This window comes from Macaca mulatta, chromosome 1 (genome assembly GCF_049350105.2).
Source record: "Macaca mulatta isolate MMU2019108-1 chromosome 1, T2T-MMU8v2.0, whole genome shotgun sequence".
NCBI classification, from domain to species: domain Eukaryota; kingdom Metazoa; phylum Chordata; class Mammalia; order Primates; family Cercopithecidae; genus Macaca; species Macaca mulatta.
The window spans coordinates 198,103,197-198,118,567 of NC_133406.1; the positions used below are offsets into that span (position 1 = coordinate 198,103,197).

The 15,371-nt window shown below is 39.2% G+C and overlaps 1 protein-coding gene across 16 annotated transcripts in view; it reads right to left on the bottom strand.

The window, feature by feature from the left end:
• Positions 1-4,030: 4,030 nt before the first annotated feature.
• The window catches only part of CCDC30 (coiled-coil domain containing 30), a 192,114-nt gene continuing 180,773 nt past the window's right edge, over positions 4,031-15,371 (bottom strand). For all 16 annotated transcript variants that reach the window (XM_077961360.1, XM_028835131.2, XM_077961314.1 and 13 more), the window contains 4 exons: positions 13,402-13,516; positions 11,895-12,077; positions 4,779-4,846; positions 4,031-4,399 (listed from right to left, as the gene is read on the bottom strand). In XM_077961360.1, the coding sequence (XP_077817486.1) occupies positions 4,189-4,399; positions 4,779-4,846; positions 11,895-12,077; positions 13,402-13,516 (577 nt within the window). In that variant the 3' untranslated portion in view covers positions 4,031-4,188. The remainder of the gene's footprint in view (positions 4,400-4,778; positions 4,847-11,894; positions 12,078-13,401; positions 13,517-15,371) is intronic.

A 15,371-nucleotide genomic window follows, 5' to 3' on the forward strand; every position in this document is an offset into this window, starting at 1 on the left:
GTTAAGGTCGATGGTCACCCCACTCACGTGGCTGTACTAAGGGCAGTACAAGTTGATCTTGCTCTAGCTAGGGCTTTTGGACTAGGCAGTCGCCAGGGTCCTCCTTATCGGCTCTTGCAACCAAGCCCTCTACACCGCCACACGTGCTGTGTCTGTCTTCTGCCCGCTAGTCTGTGAACACCGTGAAGGCAGGATCTCTGGTTTGTTCATCCTCAGCGTTTAGAACAGCTTGGCACGTAAAGGCTTGCTAAGTAAATATTTGTCCCTTCCTCTAAGTCAGGACAATAGATTATGTTTCCGTTCTGCCACAAGCTCCCAGTTTGGTCATTTCCAATTCGTTTCCCACAGAGTAACTAGAGTTTTTTATTTTTTATTTTTAAAATACCTCTTGTGATTCCTATTTATTTTTAAAATAACTCCTGGCTTCCTATATTTAGAATAAAATCCAATTCTGTACATAGGAAGCCCTCCAGTGCATTAATCTGGCTATTACCTACCTGACCTCATCTTGTACCACTTGCCCTTAGTTACTGTGCTCTGACCTGTCTGCTCCTCCAGGTCACTGAGATCCCTCCTTTCTTTAAGGCCTTGTAATAGCTGTTTCTTCTGTCTGAAATATTCCTTCCAGATCTTAATGTGGGTTGGCGGGGTGATGGTGGGGTTTGGTTGGGCTATGTGTGTGGGAAGTAATGCTCCTTGTAGTTCAGGGCTCACCCCAGATGTTACCTCCTCAGAGGCAACATTAGACCTAATCTAAAGTAGCCCTTGGTCACTCAGATCACTGGTTTGTTTTCTTCATGCCACCCCCCATTTCACATTTGTATGGTATGTGTCTGCACCTCATTTCCTGCCACACACACATACATCTTCCTCCCTAATAGCATATAAACTCCATGAAAGTAGAGACTCTCTCAGTCCTGTTCGCAGCTGTAGCTGCAATGTCTCCTACTGAATAGCACATAGTAGGTAAATATAATAGATTCAATGAATTTAGTGAAAGAAGGGGAACTTGGGCAAGACTCATTAGCTATAACAGCATGCATTTAATATAATAGTTATTATTTCCTAGGTCCTTTGATCATCTTTTCTAGCTCTGTCGTCGGAGGAAGCAAGAATTACATATAAAAATCCAGTGTGTCTCAATTTAAAGGGTCATTTTTATTCCTGGTTACTGATCCTCTCCTCTTGGTCTCCTCCAAATGAAAAAGAAGAAAGGGGAAGAGGGAGAAAAGGAACAGCAGCAGTCATGCTTCAGTATAATTTTATACCAACTGTTTTAGAATAAATATTTAAAATTGATAATACCCAATGTTGATGAGGTTGTGAAAAAAATAGTACATTGATAAACTGCTAGTGAAAATAAATGATGATAGCTAGCATTTATTAAGCAGTTACTAAGTGCTAAATACTTTACATGCTTCGTTTCATTTGGTCCTCACAACCCTGTGGGATAGATAACTATTATTGTTCCCATTTTATGAATCAAGAAATTGAGGCTCAAGGAGGTTGAGTAACTTGACTATGAAAACAGTATGTTGACACACTTTTTTATTTATGTTATTATTTATTTATTATTATTATTATTTATTTTTTTTGAGACAGAGTCTCACTTTTTGCCAAGGCTGGAGTACAGTGGAGTGGTCTCAGCTCACTGCAACCTCCACCTCTCGGATTCAGGCAATTCTCATGCCTCAGCCTCCTGCGTAGCAGGGACTACAGGTATGCACCACCACACGCAGCTAATTTTTGTATTTTTAGTAGAGACAGGGTTTTGCCATGTTGGCCTGGCTGGTCTTGAACTCCTGGCCTCAAGTGATCCGCCCACCTTGGCCTCCTAAAATGCTGGGATTACCGGTGTGAGCCACTGCAACTGGCCAGGCAGAACCCTTTTTTAAAGCAAGGAAGTGATGTCCTAGAGCAATATTAACATTTATATCCTTTGACTCAGTCCAATCGTGTGAATTTGTTTTCTGGAATAATTCAAAAGAAGAACTACATGCACAAAGACCTTCAACACAGCATAATCTTAATTAGCAAAAAGGTAAAACCATAGAGGCTCATGCCTATAATCCTATCACCTTAGGAGGCTGAGGTGGGAGAATCACTTGAGCCCAGAAATTTGAGACCAGCTTGAGCAACAGAGTGAGACCTTGTCTTTACAAAAAGTTCAAAAATGAGCCAGGCATGGTAGCATGTGCCTGTACTTGCAAGAGGCTGAGGAGGGAGGATCACTTAAGCATGGGAGGCTGAGGCTGCTCAGTCACACCACTGCACTCCAGCCTGGGTGAGAGAGTGAGACCCTGTCTCAAAAAAAAAAAAAAAAAAAAAAGTAAAAACAACATAAATGCCAAACAAGAGAACATGAGAACATGTAATTTACAGAACATCCACATCCTCAGAGATACTGAGCAGTGCTGTCCCACCCTGACTGGTGACATGGATGTGAGTGTGGCTGATCTTTTCTGAAGAAGCAGTCCCACTACACTAAAGATGAGTTGGAGACTGTTCACCTACTTTGTACTCCTATTTGGAAATATTTAGGGGTAGTTTCTATGTAATGGGGTTTATGTGAACTCTCTTCTCATACTCCCTCCTCCAGGAAAAGCTCTTGGTATTTTCCTATCCACTTTTATTTTATTTTATTATTATTTTTTTGAGATGAATTCTTGCTCTGTCACCCAGGCTGGAGTGCAGTGGTGCAATCTCCGCTCACTGCAACCTCTGCCTCTCAGGTTCAAGTGATTCTCCTGCCTCAGCCTCCCCAGTAGCTGGGACTAGAAGCGCACGTACCACCACATCTGGCTAATTGTTTTTGTAGTTTTGTTAGAGATGGGGTTTCCCCATGTTGGCCAAGCTGGTCTCGAACTCCTGACCTCACGTGATCTGCCCACCTTGGCATCCCAAAGTGCTGGGATTACAGGTGTGAGCCACCGTGACCAACCTCCTGTCCACTTTTAAATAATGTATTGCTCTAAATCTTCTTCATTAAACATTTAAAACTTTTCCCATAAAAATAATTATAGAACATCAACATGATTGAATATCATATGGCTATTGAAAATGTTTCCATGGTATATACAGTAAATTAAAAATCAAACTGTGAAAATGAATATACAATATTATAATAATAACAATTTAGAATATATGCACTTGAATTAGGACCAAAAGGGAATAATTGTAAAATAAAAATAGTTAAGATTGTGGTATTGGTGTAATCCCAGCACTTCGGGAGGCCAAGGCAGGTAGATCACCTGAGTTCAGGAGTTCGAGACCAGCCTGGCCAATATGGTGAAACCTCGTCTCTACTAAAAATACAAAAATTAGCTGGGCGTGGTGGCAGGTGCCTATAATTCCAGCTACTTGGGAGGCTGAGGCAGGAGAATTGGTTAAACCCGAGAGGCGGAGGTTGCAGTGAGCGGAGATCATGCCACTGCACTTCAGCCTGGGTGACAGAGTGAGACTCCATCTCAAAAAAAAAAAAAAAAAGCTTGTGGTATTATAGGAGGGTTTTTGTTTTTGTTTTTTTTTGAGATGGAGTCTTGCTCTGTTTCCCAGGCTGGAGTGCAGTGGTGCTATCTCGGCTCACTGCAAGCTCTGCCTCCCAGGTTCACCCAGTCTCCTGCCTCAGCCTTCCGAGTAGCTGGGACTACAGGCACCCACCACCACGCCTGGCTAATTTTTTTTGTATTTTTAGTACAGACGGGGTTTCACTGTGTTAACCAGAATGGTCTTGATCTCCTGACCTCGTGATCCGCCTGCTTTGGCCTCCCAAAGTGCTGGGATTACAGGTGTAAACCACTGCGCCCATCCTAGGAGGGTTTTTTTAAAAACAAAATTTGCTTTAATGTGACTGTATTGTTTTTACTCTTAAAAAATAAATCATAAAAGAAACCCACGATAATAGGAAAGAATGCTTAATTAACCATACATGTGCTCTGTTGAAGAGAAACCTAAATAAATCATTGAACTAAAGTAAATATTTTGGCCAATACAAGGCATCTGAGGATATCAAACAAACTTGAGAAATCCATTTTTAGAATTGCTTTAATGAATTTATCAGCAATTTTGAAGACTCTTGGCTGATATCCATTTGGGATCTGTGGTAACTCTTCTCAATGTCATGGTCCACCTTTTGTCCAGGCTTTAAGTTAGCAGTTTTGTTCAGTATAGCTTTAGGCACCAGTGATTTTATAGTTCTGACTTTTGGTCTTGTTCTTGTATACCGTGTGTCTCTTTCAGAGAAGTCACATTTATGTATCCAGCCTCAGAATTCTGTGAACACACAAGATTCTCAGGGGACTTTTCAGGGGACTTTGAACTTGCCATTGCTTCTTTTGACTTAATGTCGTCAGTCTCTTGAAGACTTACAAATGACTCTACCAAACCTTTTCCTGAAAAACTAAGAAAGGCCATATGTGAGGACATCACGTAGACAAGAGTTTCTTGGTAGCAGTTTGGGGTTACAGGGATATAGGCATTAATAGAATTTCAATTTTTTGCAACTCTTACACAAAGAAAGCCAAATAAAATTTACCCTAAACCTATGTTCATATTTTATTTCCTACCTTAAGTCAGGATTCTGTGGGGTTTAGGGGTGAAGGAGTGGCAAGGGGAGGAATTGGAAGAAGACTCAAATAATTCATGTAGAGAAAATGACCCCAGAATGCTATGCCTTCTCAAGCCAGCAATCCAGGACTAGTTAGGCAGCCATGACTCTCAGGCGTGGCTGAGAGTCCATCTCAGATAGACTTGACTTGACTTGTCTTAACTTTACTAACCTGGAGTTTGATAAAGGCAATATTTCATTCACTACTTCAGATTCAAGGATGTCACTAATTGTTGTTTCCTAAAAGGAAAGAAAGGATGAATGAGAAAAGTTATAGTGATAAATCATTAGCTATATGATCCTAGAAAAAATATGTATATAATAGATATAATACCTCCACATAGTACAAACAATGAAAAACATAAAAGGGTATAGAATGAAAAGCTGGTTGCCCTCTCACTCTCTCTCTCTATAATCTATCTATATCTATTTATAGACTATCTATATCTGTCTATGTAGTTTTACACATGTGGTACTAGACATACTATCTTCACCTTGCTTCTTTCTTTTGTTACATATATTTTGGAGATATTGCAGAAAATTTATTTTTAAAATAACAGCTTTGTTGAGAATTAACTCACATACTATAAAGTTTTCCCTTTTAGTTGGTTCAATTCAGTGCTTTCTAATGTACTCACACAGTTATGCAACCATCACCACTATCTAATTCCAGAACATTTTCATCAGCCCCCAAAAAAGCCAATACCCGGGAGCAGTCTACTCCCCATTTATTCCTCCCCCAATCCTTGGCATCACTAATATACTTTCTGTCTTTATGGATTTCCTTATTCTGGATGTTTCATATAAATGGAATCATGTGGCCTTTTATGTCTGCCTTCTTTATAATCATGTTTTCAAGGTTCATTATATTATAGTAAGTATTAATACTTTATGTCTTTTATGGCTGAATAATATTCCAATGTTTGGATAAAACACATTTTGTTTGTCCATCAGGTGATGGAGAGTGGGTTGTTTTCACTTTTTAGTTATTATGAATAATGCTGCTATGAATATTTATGTACAAGTTTCTGGTAGGACATATATTCTTATTTCTCTTGGATATTGTGATGGTCAGAAAGTTTTTTAAAATTTATATTTATACTATTGAATATTGACAAATTATAAGTGCATATACTTATGGGTACAAAGTGATGCTATGATAAATGATATGAAATGACTGAATTGAGGTAACTAACATATCCATCACCTCAAATACTTATTCTTCCTGTCTAACTGAAACATTGCACCTTTGGCCATTGCCTCCCTACCCCTCAGTCTCTGGTAACCAGCATTTTGCTCTATGCTTACATGTGTTCAATTGTTTTAGATTCCACATTTAAGTGAGAAGATGTAGTATTTGTTTTTCTGTGCCAGGCTTTTTTTCACTTAGCGTAATGTCCTCCAGGTTCACCAATGTTGTTGCAAATGACAGAATTTCCCTCCTTTTTAAGGCTAAATAGTATTCTATTGTGTATATATACCACATTTTTACACACCATGGTGTATATCACATCCTGACTTCAAATCCTTTGGATGTATATCCAGAAGTAAGATTGCTGGATCATATGGTAGTTCTATTTTCACTTTGTTGGGGAAACTCCACACAGTTTTCCATAATTGCTGTACTAATTTATATTCCAAACAACAGTGTACAAGGTTTCCCTTTTCTCCACAACCTTGCCAACACATTATCTTTCATATTTTTGGTTTGTTGAGATAGGGTGTTGCTCTGTCACCAAGGCTGGAGTGCAGTAATGTGAACATAGCTCATTGCAGCCTTGACCTCCTGGGCTTAAGGAATCCTCCCACCTCAGCCTCCTGAGAAGCTACAACCACAGATGCACACCCAACTAATTAAAACAAAAAAAATTTTTTTTGTACATACAGGGTCTTGCTGTGTTGCCCAGGCTGATCTAGAACTCCTGATCTCAAGCAATCTTCCCACCTCAGCCTCCCAAACTGCTGGGATTACAAGTTTGGGCTACCCTTATCTTTCATCTTTTTGATAATAGTCATTTTGACAGGTGTGAGGTGATATCTCATTGTGGTTTTAATGTGCATTTCCATAACGATTCATGATGTTGAGCTTTTTTTTTTTTTCATATATCTGTTGTCCATTTGTATGTCTTCTTTTGAGAAATGTCTATTCAGGCCCTTTGCCCACTTTTTAATTGGGTTATGTTCTTGCTATTGAGTTGAGATCCTTATATATTTTGGATAGTAATCCCTTATCAGATGTGTAGCTTACAGATATTTTCTCCCAATCCATAGGTTGCCTCTTCACTCTGTTAATTGTTTCTTTTGCTGTGCAGAAGTTTTTTAGTTTGATGTAATCCCATCCCATTTGTGTATGTTTGTTTTTGTTCCCTGAAATTTTCATGTCAAATTGAAAAAATTGTTGTCCAGATCAACATCATGTAGTTTTTCACTATGTGGTGTTCTTCTAGTAGTTTTACAATTTCAGGTCTTGTCTTTAAGTCTTTAATCCATTTGGAGTTGATTTTTTAATGTAGTGTTAGGTAAGGGTCCACTTTCATTCTTCTTGCACGTGGATATCCAATTTTCTCAATACTGTTTTGTTGAAGGGACTGTCCTTTTCTAATGTCATTCTCATCCTTTGTCAAAATATCAACTGACTATAGGCCAGGGGTGGTGTCTGACACCTAAATCCCAGCATTTTGGGAGGCCAAGGCAGAAGCATTGCTTAAGCCCAGGAGTTTGAGACCAGCCTGGGCAACATGACAAGACCCAATTGCTACAAAAAATTTAAAAAATTAGCTGAGTGTGATGGTGTGCACCTATGGTTCCAGCTACTTGGAAGACTGAGGTGGGAGGATTGCTTGAGCCCAGGAAGTTGAGGCTGCAGTGAGCTATGATTGCACCACTGCACTCCAGACTGGGCAACAGAAAAAGAAAAATCAATGTGCTGTAAATGTGTGGGTTTGTTTTTAGGCTCTCTATGTGGTTCCATTTGGTCTGTGTGTCTAATGCCAGTCCCATGTTGTTTTACTGTTATATATATATATATATATATATATATATATATATATATATATATATATATAGACAGACAGGATCTTGTTCTGTTACCCAGGCTGGAGTGCAGTGGCACAATCATGGCTTACTGCAACCTCTACTACCTGGCTTCAAGCAATCCTCTTGCCTCAGCCTGCCAAGTAGCTGAGATTACTATGCCCGGCTAATTTTTTACTTTCTTGTAGAGATGGGGTTTTGCCATGTTGGTCTTGAACTCCTGGGCACAAGCTGGTCTCAAACTCCTGAGCTCAAGCAATCTGCCCGCCTCAGCCTCCCAAAGTGCTGGGATTACAAGTATGAGCCACTGTACGCAACCTGTAATATAGTTTGAAATCAGGTAGTATGAGGCCTCCAGCTTTGTTCTTTCTGCTGAATATTGCCTTGGCTATTTGCGAGTTTTATAGTTCCACATGAATTTTAGGACTGTTTTTTCTATTTCTATGAAAAATGACATTGGAATTTTGATAGGTATTGCACTGAACCTATAGGTTGCTTTGGGTGGTATGGGCATTTTAGCAATATTAATTCTTTCAATTCATGAACACTAATATCTTTTCGTTTATTGTGTTTTCTTCAATTTATTTCATCAAAGTTTTGTAGTTTTAAGTATACAGATCTTTCACCTCTTTGGTTAAATTTATTCCTAAGTAGTTTATTTCTTTTGTAGTTACTGTAAATTGTATTATTTTCTTGATTTCATTTTTGGATAATGTGTTGTTGGTGTATAGAAGCACTACTGATTTTGGTGTGTTGATTTTGTATCCTGCAACTTTACTGTATTTTCTTCTGAGTTCTAACAGTTTTTAGGGATTTCTATATATAAGATCATGTTGTCAACAAATAGACACAATTTCACTGTTTCCTTTCCTATTTGGATGCCTTTTATTTCTTTCTCTTGCCTAATTGCTCTGGCAAAGATTTCCAGTACATATGAAATAGAAGTGGTAAGCGTGGGCATCCTTGTCTTGTTCCTGATCTTTGAGAAAAAGCTTCCAACTTTTCACCATTGTGTATAATGTTAGCTGTGGGCTTGTCACACATGGCCTTTATTGTATTGAGGTATATTTCTTCTAAACCTAATCTTTTGAGAGTTTTTATCATGAAAGGATTTGAATTTTGTCAAATGCTTTTTCTGTATGTAATAAGATGATCATATGGTTTTTGTCCTTTATTATATTAATGTGGGGTATCATGTTTATTGATTTGCATATGTTGAGCCATCCTTATATTCCTGGGCCAAATCTCACTTGATCATGGTGAACGATCTTTTTATATTCTTGCCTGGTTTTGGCATCTGAGTAATGCTGGCCTCACTTAATGAGTTTGTTAGTATTCCCTCCTGTTTATTTTTTTTTTGAAGAGTTTGAGTAAGATTGGTATTCATTCTTTAAATATTTGGTGGACTTCAGGAGTGAATCCAGTAGGTTCTGATCTCTTCTTTGATGGGAGACTTTTTATTATGGCTTTGATCTCATGATTCATTATTGGTTTGTTGAGGTTTTCTATTTCTTCATGGTTCAATCTTGGTAGGTTGTATGTTTCTAGAAATTTATCCATTTCTTCTAGGTTTTCCTATTTGTTGGCATATAGTTATTCATAATAGTCTCTAATGATTCTTTGTATTTCTGAGATCTCAGTTGTTATTCTCCTTTTTCATTTCTGATTTATTTATTTGGGTCTTCTCTCTTTTTTTTCTTAGTTAGTCTAGCTAAAGATGTGTTGATTTTGTTTATCTTAAAAAAAAAAAAACCCAACTTTTTGTTTCATTGATTTTATGTATTGTTCTTTTAATCTCAATTTCATTTATTTCTGCTCTAATCTTTTTGTTTGTTTGTTTTGTTTTGAGACAGTCTTGCTCTGTCACCCAGGCTGGAGTGCAGTGGTGTGATCTCGGCTCACTGCAAACTCCACCTCCCAAGTTCAAGTGATTCTGCTGCCTCAGCCTCCCGAGTAGCTAGGATTACAGGTGCGTGCCACCACATCCAGCTAATTCTTTTGTATTTTTAGTAGAGATGGGATTTCACTGTGTTGGCCAGAATGGTCTCAATATCCTGGCCTCATGATCCGCCCACCTTGGCCTCCCAAAGTGCTGGGACTACAGGTGTGAGCCACTGCGCCCAGCCTGCTCTAATGTTTATTATTGCTTTCCTTGTATCAATTTTGGGTTTGGTTTGTTTTTGCTTTTCTCATTTCTTGAGGTGCATCTTTAGGTTGTTTGTTTGAAGTCTTTCCACTTTTTCGATATAGGTGTTTATTATTATAAACTTCCCTCTTAAGGTCAGGCATGATGGCTCAGGCCTGTAATCCCAGCACTTTGGGAGGCTTTGGTGGGCGGATCACCTGAGGTCGGGAGTTTGAGACCAGCCTGACCAACATGGAGAAACCCTGTCTCTACTAAAAATACAAAATTAGCCGGGCATGGTGGTGCATGCCCGTAATCCCAGCTACTCGGGAGGCTGAGGCAGGAGAATCACTTGAACCCAGGAGGTGGAGGTTGCAGTGAGCTGAGATCGCACCATTGCACTCCAACCTGGGCAACAAGAGTGAAACTCTGTCTAAAAACAAACAAACAAACAAACAACAACAAAAAACTTCCCTCTTAATATGACTTTTATCATATCCCATAGATTTTGTATTCCCATTTCCATTTGTTTCAAGATATTTTAAATTTTCCATCTTAATTTCTCTTTTTTTTTTTTTTTTTGAGACGGAGTCTTGCTCTGTTGCCCAGGCTGGAGTGCCATCTTAATTTCTTAATTAACCCATTGGTCATTTGAGAGTATGTTGTTTTATTTCCATGTGCTTGTGTAGTTTCCAAGGTTTTTCCTGTTATTGTTTACTAGTTTCATTTCACTGTGTTCAAAGAAGATACTTGACACAATTTCTATTTTTTAAATTCGTACTTGTTTTATGGTCTAAGATATGGTCTATTCTGAAAAATGTTCTATGTGCTGATGAAAAGAATGTGTATTCTGCAGCAGTGGGTATGTTCCATCAGTGTCAGTTAGATCTAGTAGGTCTAGTGTGTAGTTTAACTCCACTGTTTGTTGATTTACTGTTAGGATGATCTGTCCATTATGGAGAGTTGGGTATTAAAGTCCCCACTAATACTGTATTGCAGTCCATCTCTCATTTTAGATCTATTAATGTTAGCCTTATATATTTGGGAGTTCTGGTGTTGGATGCATAGATATTTATAATTGTTATATTCACTTGCTGAATTGGCCCTTTATCATTATATAGGTTTTTAGTCTTTGACTTGTAGTCTATTTCATCTGATATGACTATAGCTATTCCTGCTTTTCTTTGGTTTCCAGTTGCATGGAATATCTTTTTCCACTCCTTTTCACTCTCTGTGTCATTATAGGTGAGATAGGTTTCTTGAGGGCAGCATATAGTTGGGTTTTATTTCTTTATCCATTCAGCTACTTGGTGAATTTTATTTTTTTGTATTGATTTTATTTATTTATTTTTTTGAGATGGAGTCTCCCTCTTTCACCCAGGCTGGAGTGCAGTGGCTCAGTCTTGGCTCACTGCAACCTCTGCCTCCCAGGTTCAAGTGATTCTCCTGCCTCAGCCTCCTGAGTAACTGGGATTACAGGCACATACCACCACGCCCAGCTAATTTTTTTGTATTTTTAGTAGAGACAGGGTTTCACCATGTTGGCCAGGCTAGTCTCAAACTCCTGACCTCAGGTGATCCACCCGCTTCAGCCTTCCAAAGTGGATTACAGGCATGAACCATCGCACCCAGCCAAATCTTTAATGCTAGATCCCTGCCTCCTTTTTGGCTCTAGGTGGCACCTTAAGCTCAGGTTCACCTTGGCTCTAGTAAATGGTCAGAGCACTGCCTGTCCCAAATAGGGGAGGTCCCAAACGGATTATCCTGGCAGTGAGGGAAGGCTGTCTAGGGGTTCATGCCCAGGAGACCTGGGGGACATAGCTCCTACAGCCACTCTTATGTCTTCTTTGGCTGAGTTACAGAGCAGAGTCCCACCTCCTCTGTTTCAGGGATATTTCAGGGATATGTCTGTCTTCAGGGGTATTTCTGCGTTCAGGAAGTTGTGATACTACCCGCGGGTTAAGACAAGGACTGGTTTCTGGCTGGGAAACCCAAGAAAGTGGGGAATCTGACTACTTCAGTTTTACTTTTTCCAGCGTAGAAACCATAAGTTGAGAGATTTTCCAAACAGTGGGTGCCTGGCAGATTGAGGGGAAGGGCATTGTGGATGCGGAAGTTCGATTCTCCTACCATCTGCTCAGAGTGTTTCCACTTCTCGGTGGCCTTGGGAACTGACTCATCCTCATGCTGGAGTTCTGCATTGTTGCAGGCACAGACCTCAGTGCTGTATATTTCTTTCCGTTTCTTTGTTGCGGGGAGAGAAGCCAGCTTGCCTCTATGCCACCATTTTGGAACAGGAAACTCCTTAAGATTCTAAGTTTAAAAACAATTTTGGAGTTATTTATTCCAATAGGTATCAAGATGTTAGAAGTTAGTACCTTTGACACATATGGAATATTGAGTTTGATGTGCTATAGTTCTGACCCATGTGACCCTTATCTTGATTCAAGGGTAACAATATACATCTCAAAGCTATTGGTCCCAGACATACTCCATTAAGTCTTCTAACTCAGCACTTGTGATACTATAGGACTTATTTACAAATGTGTCTGTCCTTCTCTACTAGACCAAAGGCCTCTGAAAACAGGGACTATCTTTGTATTCTTAGGACCTAGGCTATTTCCTGGAATTGGTAAGTATTTGCTGAATGAATAAGTAAAAGAATGAATGACTAGACAATTGAAAACAGTTGTAGCTCAAGGAAAGACATAAATTACTGGATATCAAGACACACTACTTGGCAGTTCTACTTTTGACAAAATTGGAAAAAACCCCAAAAACCCACTCATATAGCTTGGAAATAATCACCTCTCTGAGACCAAATAAGTCTTGTAGCAACACTGACCAACAAGCAGGATCTACTGTCCAGTATCTTGGGAAGAAATATCTAGTAGGTGATATAAACCAGAGAAGAAAGTAATCAGCCTCCATCTTGGTTTCAGAATATGATTCTGTTCATTGAAGTCCCTCTTGCTGACTTGCTTACCAGACAGACTATGGACCTGATCTGAACATGTACTATTTTCTGCATCTCTCTGTATTTGGCTACTTGTCTGCTTGGACTTTTGGAACATAATTGCTTTTCTTTCACTCAGATGCTCTCTTTAGGCTTGACTCTTTGCCATAGGAAACTTCACGTTACTTCGCTGAGCCTCAGATTTGCTCATCTTTCATATGGGGCTAGAATCACACATGGCAAACAGGGCTGTTGAGAATGAGGCACATATGTTAAAACACTGAATATTTATTCATTCTCAAATATTTATGGAGTACCTGTCCATAGATACAGTAATATATGAGATACACTCCTTGCCCTCCAGGAACTCACTGCTGAGTTAATCAGATAGAGAAGAAAAAGGGCAATGACAATACAGTGTATTAAGGAAGAAGCTATGAGGCATATACAAATTTCTTGGAGATTACACAGGTGGAAATAGTTTACTAAAATCTGGCTGTTCAAGAGCAGTCTAAAGGTCTGCTATCCTGATGTGCAGCCAAGAGCCTCTTTGCCACAGCCTACCATGAGGCCAAGAGCCCAGCTACAGCTATATAAAGATGAAGGGAAAAGACAGCACAGCAGCCGTAGCAACCCGAACTTCACATTAAAGGCAGGCCCAATAGGAAGCACACATCTTACCTCTCCTCTGCGAATATGGATGCTCCTTATAATTCGCTCTAAGAAGCCAATCTGCTGTGTGAGACGAAGACTATTTTCCTGTAATTGCTTATTTTCTTTATCCATGTAAAGTACCCTAAGAATGGCATAAATCAGTGGCATGATTAGAAATTTCTGTATCATTACTAAAAACCCAAAACTACATTCCCACTGGCTCTGGATCTTAGACCACTGTCCAGATTTTAGAAGCAAGTTTTGACAGAATAATTCCCACCATATTCCAAGACCAAGTGTGATATTAATACTGAGTGTCAACTTAATTGGATTGAGGGATACAAAGTATTATCCTGGGTGTGTCTGTGAGGGTGTCACCAAAAGAGATTAACATTTGAGTCAGTGGGCTGGGAAAGGCAGATTCACCCTTAATCTAATCAGCTTCCAGCGAATATAAAGCAGGCAGAAAAACATGAAAAAGAGAGACAGGCCTCGCCTCCCAGTTTACATCTTTCTCCCATGCTGGATGCCTCCCGCCCTCGAACACAGGACTCTGAGTTCTTCAGTTTAGGGACTCAGACTGGCTCTCCTTGCTCCTCAGCTTGCAGACAGCATATTGTGGACCTTGTGATCATGTAAGTTAATACTTAATAAACTCCTCTTTTTATATATATATATGTATATACACACACACAGTCTCCTTTACATATACATACATACATATATATACACACACACATACGGGAGTGTGTGTGTGTGTGTGTGTATATATATATATATCTCCTGTTCTGTCCCTCTAAGAGAACCCTAATACACGAAGTAAAAGTTAATAAGATTTTGGGCTGTACATGGTTATTAAATACATGTACAAGAGTATTAATTCTAGCCCTTAAAAAATTTAAGGAAGGATATGATCCCATTTAGGGATGGGAATGAAACAAGAGAGGCTCTGTATCCCTTCAAATATTGTAGCTACATAGCTTATATCTGGTTCTGTTCTCATACTGATCTGCTTCTGATTTCTTGTGAAGTAGAAATAGTAGTAGCAGTAGCAGCAACCAAGTTTCAAGTACTTGCCATGTACTTTACGCAATGTAACCTACCCACACCATAAGCACTTAAAACTTTTCATGTATTAGCTCATTTAATATGCGTAGCAACCTGATGAAATATAAACTGTTGTGACAAATCTGAGCCTCCATTTCCTTATCTGTAAAATGACGAAATACTCCTTGGAAGAAACTTACTCTAAGGAAAACATTCAAGTCCAATCCAGGTGATTGTGTCATCAGTAGGGCAAGGTAGAAAGATTATTCATGTTAATGCAAAGGTAATGAGTTAATTGTGTTAGATCCTGACTGTCAGAAGCTATGACAGTTTGAGAAGAGCAGTGATTTATATGGGACATCTAAAAGGGAGACACAGAGAGTAAAAGATCATCAGAGATTCTCCAAGCCTGCCCAGAGATGTGTGCCCAAAGGAGTGGACAAGAACATTCCAGTCTGCTTGGCAGTCCTCTCCCCAGACTATGGTGCTATGGTCTAGGGCCAGGCTGCTGAGGTCCACATGCTGCTCTGTCACTGACTGGGCTGGGTGAGTTCCCTCACCTCTCTAGACCTTGGCTTCCTATCTGTAAAATAAGGCTAATAGTGCCTCTCTCCTGGGATTGGTGTTAGGATTAAATGAATGAGAGAGCTAGCATATAGTAATTGCTCAGACAAATCTTAATCATTCCAATTATTATTGGTGACATTATTTGTTAACATCAACCCACTCTCTTTGATTATAATTAAAGTCTCCTATGAAGAAGAGAATGCTCAGGCTGGCTGAAATGTAACTTATTTTCTGCTTATAATATTTCTCATTAAAAATTAATACACTGGTATCCTGTGGATTTCATGAATTTAAGTTACTTCTGTGAGCCTAATTCTCTCTTATTCTACCTTGATTCCATAGGTATTGAATAATAAAAATGTGGATCAACACACACAAAATGA